At 35.0% G+C, this 5,093-nt stretch overlaps 1 protein-coding gene across 1 annotated transcript in view; it reads left to right on the top strand.

Annotated features, from left to right (window-relative positions):
- LOC107741824 (unconventional myosin-IXa-like) overlaps positions 1 to 5,093 on the top strand; it is an 85,275-nt gene that overhangs the window by 53,626 nt on the left and 26,556 nt on the right. Inside the window, 5 exon segments of the mRNA XM_016554605.1 lie at positions 1,683 to 1,789; positions 2,112 to 2,114; positions 2,226 to 2,302; positions 4,266 to 4,343; positions 4,435 to 4,474. Coding sequence (XP_016410091.1) covers positions 1,683 to 1,789; positions 2,112 to 2,114; positions 2,226 to 2,302; positions 4,266 to 4,343; positions 4,435 to 4,474 — 305 coding nt within the window.

Here is a 5,093-nt window from a genome sequence, read left to right on the forward strand (position 1 = left end):
GTGTGCTCTCGCTGTGCTGTGTAATTCATAAAACGGAGAAAGAACATTTATATTCTGCTTTTATTTCAGTTCATTCAGGTCAGTCCTCCCAGGGGTTTTTGTGCACTGTAACTTTGACAACTTTTATCTGCACGAGAGAGTAAAATGGCATGTATCGGCTAACTTTGTCCGTCTCATCATTGTACGAACATGAATTAACAAACTGTTACGCTACCGCTGGGACTGATAAAGTGGAGAAAGTAACAGCAGTCATCAAATGTAGGTGCTGGGGTCTTATCTATCGGATTGCAACGTATATCCATTTTGTTAATTAAACATTACACATAGTGCGCGTCTAATTAGAGTTAAGCCAGTCGGCGTGGTAGCCCAGGCTCACATAGCCATAGGCCGCTAGCGTTAAGCCAGTCGGCGTGGTAGCCCAGGCGCACATAGTCATAGCCCACTAGCGTTAAGCCGGTCGGCGTGGTAGCCCAGGCACACATATATATAGTAATACATGTCGTTCACATGGCTCTTCGGAGCAGCAGAAGTACATATGTTTTGGCGATAGATCTGCTTGTTGGGGGGTGTTTTGTTCATGTTTTGGCTTGTATTGTCCTTTCTATGTCTCCTGCTTTGTGGGGGGTTATTTCATGTATGTTATATTTGCAGCAGCAATATTTCTTACATGCTCACAGCAGCATGTTGTGGATGTATTGGCAGTAGCAAGTCTCAGTACTTGCTCTGCCGCAGCAGCAGCGTAGCAAATCTATTCCGCCAAGACCAAATACATTAACATTGTCATGTACATTACCATGCCAATCCCTCCGAGAGTTGTGATGACAGAAATATAAGTAGCTTAATTTTATATGTATTTTTAATGCATACTCTAATGTTGTTTTTTTTTACATTATTTGTGGTCATTTTTGTAATCATTTTATATACATTTATAAATAATGTTTATTATTGTTTAGTTTTTTTATTCATAAACAACTATACAAATTGTATAAATAATTAAAATGGTTATAATTAAATAAATACTAATATACTAATTAAACTATAAAATACTAATTATAATTTTTACAATAGTAAAACATTCAGTGTGTAAAAAGCATTTAAAAAGTAAATAATATTAAAATATGAATAAACACAAGAACATTTATTTATATGTAATTTGCTTAGTTTTACATGTATTTTTATTACATACTGTATTGTAATTTTTATTTTATTTTTTACATTATTTGTGTCAGTTTGTGTGTTCATTTATGAACAATATGTATTTTTGTTTACTTATGTATACAATAAACAAAATATAAGCACATATATTTACTGTTTATTATTTAATTTATAAAATAAACATGAAAATATTCATGTACATTATATGTACCTATTTTATATGTAACATATAAGTAAACATTTTAAAGCATAAATTATCAGAAGAATATTTCCTTTTTAAAATTTGCACCTCAGTTATTTCTATAGTATATTATATGTTGTTGGTTTCTGGAATTTTATTTTTGGCAAAAGTCAGCGAGCACTAGTAACTAACGGACAGAGTCAGATTCAATACTCAGGTCATTTCAATCTTCTTTTCTTTGATTCTTTTAATAAATAAACCGTAGACAGCTGTCAATCACTGTGTCTGCTCTCTCTCTCTATGTCTCTATGTCTCTCTCTCTCTCTCTCTCTCTCTCTCTCTCCAGGCTCTGACAGTCCGGTTCAGAATCAGAAAAGAGTGGACAGCTTCAGTTTCCTGCATCATCCTGTTCACCAGCGGAGCCATCAAACTTTCTCCATGGCATTAGAGCTGGTACACAGTTGTCGCTTGCGAAAACACAATAACGGCGCCGTGGGTGGAAACTTACAGATTAAGGGGCAGTAATATTATAATGAGATCCCTTTGCCACGTCACCAAGGGAGCGAAATCAGACGCGCTCGTTTTCTCAGACGCTTGCAGAAAAAGGCTTCCCAAAACAAAGTTACTGGGTTAATCTTTTTCACGTCTCCTTGGTTGGTAGATGCACCGGGGACCTGATTATAGCACTTAACACCTGGAAAAGTCAGATTTTCATGATATGTCACCTTTAATGGTATGAGTTATGAGGTTCTTGTTCTTATTGTTGATTTCTCAGGATGTTTGTGTGAACAGGCTTTGATTTCGTCTCACTTTACAGCTGCTGGAGGTTTGATCTTCCTCCTCGTCTGTGACTGAACTCTTTCTCTTTCTCTCTCTGTCTGTCTGAACGTCAGATTGGTGCATCAGCCGCAGGACTCCTCTATCAGACCTGCAGGGATCGAACACGCTCAGCCAGAAAACAAGCAGGTACAGAAGAAAACCCCTCAAACATCCGTCTCAAGCGCCCCGGAGACTTTCAGATCGTATCACGATGATTTAACGACACATGCGCATGTTCACCGATCCGTCACATGACATGCAGCGAAACAAATAAAACTCCAGACTTTACCACACAAAATAGGCTAAAGTCACTTTAATGCACAATTGTGTTGGCAGCATGTAAAAATACATAAATGTTTATGATTAATAATAAAGAAATTAATAATTTAATTACTATAAATATTAAGTTATTAAAATGTTATTTTTATTTTCATTAGAAATGAAATAATAATTTATTAATTTTTTAAAATCATTGTTTAAATTATGCATTTTAATAACTAAATTAATTATTTAAAAAACGATGCATTTTTAAATGTACAAAATCATTTTATTAATGATTTTACAAATTAATTTCATTATGGCAGGTAAACAAATACAACACCACAATTTTGATTGTTTTGTAGATAAAATTGTAGATTTGACCACAATTTAAGAACAAAACTTGGTAAAGTCACTGTAATGCACAACTGTAATTGGTTTATTGATTTTATAAAGTGGCTGCATGAAAAAATACATCAGTGTTCAGTAATTAATAAAAATTTTAATAAATTCAATAAATGTTTATTTATAAAAAAATTACTTATTACAAATGTAAATTTTAAATAACTATTAAAAAAACCTTAATTATTAAAAATGATCAAAAATAAAATACATTTTTCTAATTAGTTTTTCTAAAAATAAATAAATAATTTAAAAAATATGCATTTTTAAATGTACAAAATACTTTTAGTTATATTATAGCAGGTAAACAAAAATATATAATAATTCAATATACAATAATAAAACTATTATTTTTACATTTATCAAAATTAAAAGTTTATTTATTAAAATGATTCATTATTGAAAATTAGTTAAAAAGTATACATTTAAAAAATGTATTATATCAAAATATAATTTTTTAAATGTATAAAAATAATTATATTTGTATTATAGCACATATACAAATAAAATATTCCATCTTTAGTATTTCATTTGCTATTTTTATATTTATTTTATTTAAATAAATAAATATATTTTTTAATGCTTTAAGTAAAGGTCCCATATTGTCAAAACTGAAATTTCCTGGCTTTTTTCATGATTACTGAGGTCTAGGGGCTATTTAACTACCATATAAGTTTCAAAACAGTCAGTCCACAGTAAAATGCACACAGCCAGCATAAAGTTCTAGCTATTTTTCATGGCAAGAAATCTGTAGACGCGCCCATAACAACAAAAGAATACTTTATTGAACCTTTTCTGATAAGAAGTGTGCTCTGCAATCGCGAGCTTTTTTGACGATCGTTTCTGTCCAGTCTGCTCGTTTTATCGCGTTTAACCACAGCTGTCGTCGTTTTTTTGTCTGGCAGTGGCAGCAGATATGCGATCAAATTTCGAATTTGACGCTGTAAAAACCATTGTCGATTCTGGCACCCAACATCACAACAAGATGATATTTTAAGCTTCATGTGTAGCCGAATCTGCGCTGGTTTGAATGGGCTGCCTCCAGTTTCCCCTTTGTTTTGCTTCCTCCAGCTAGCGCTGTGACGTCGGCTGACCCTAGTTACCTGTGGTTGGCCGGGCCGTGTGTCACTCAGAAAACAACAGGCCAATCAGAAGAGAGGCTCATGAATATTAATTAGACAGGCCAAAATCGACCTGTTCTCAGCAGAGCTCCTGAGAGAGGAGCTGTAAAAATATAATGAGATGGTTTTTGGTACTTATACCGCAAATATATATTCTTAAGGACATCAAAACCTAAAATAAAACTCCAGAAAGGTGTACAATGTGTGACCTTTAAGTAATCCAATTAAAGCAATGAAAGAAGTTCAGCCAGTTAAAGCGTGATGAATGGCAGCGGTGTGATGTGTTATTGGTGCGAGCGTAACAATCCTCTGTCTGTGCTGTGTCTCAGGAGGTGCGAGGAAGACGAGGGCATCTTCGTGAACTCGCTGAATAATAAGCTTCTGGAGCGAGCGCAGGGCATCCTGATGTGAGTCTGAACACAGCCGCACACTTCAGCTGACACTCGCTCTGATTCTGACTCTCACTCTTTCTGTCTCAAACTCTCTCTGTTCCTGAAGGAGAAACAAGAGCTACAAGACCAAGCCAAGCCTCCCGAAGGTAAACCTCCCACTGTCTCCCATTGGATTTTAAAGCACTTTTACGCGTCTTGCATCACTGACACGCATGCATTTTAATTCTGTATCTTTAAATCAAAGCTCAGTCACATGATCACTTTGGCCTTTTGGTGAAGAAACATGTAAACTTACTTAATCCAAACATCTGTCATTAAAGCAGATGTGTTATTAAAGGGGTCATATGATGCTGCTAAAAAGAACATTATTTTGTGTATTTGGTGTAATGAAATGTGTTTATGCGGTTTAAAGTAAAAAAAACACATTATTTTCCACATACTGTACATTATTGTTTCTCCTCTATGCCCCGCCTTTTTGAAACGTGTCGATTTTTACAAAGCTCATCGGTCTGAAAAGCGAGGTGTGCTGTGATTGGCCAGCTATCCAGTGCGTTGTGATTGGCCGAATACCTCAAGCGTGAGACGGAAATTTTACGCCCCTATCATACTGTGATGCCGTGTCCAGCCGGAGCGACGAGACAAAAACATTAAAACCCATTACAAACGAGGCATTTGTAGCATCCAGTGGGGACATAATTACGGATTATAATGACGCATCGCGCCGCGTAAACATAAAACCATGGCTGCATTTGTGATCGGAGAAAT

Source organism: Sinocyclocheilus rhinocerous, unplaced genomic scaffold, assembly GCF_001515625.1.
Source record: "Sinocyclocheilus rhinocerous isolate Xijiao unplaced genomic scaffold, SAMN03320098_v1.1 scaffold1367, whole genome shotgun sequence".
Lineage (NCBI taxonomy): Eukaryota > Metazoa > Chordata > Actinopteri > Cypriniformes > Cyprinidae > Sinocyclocheilus > Sinocyclocheilus rhinocerous.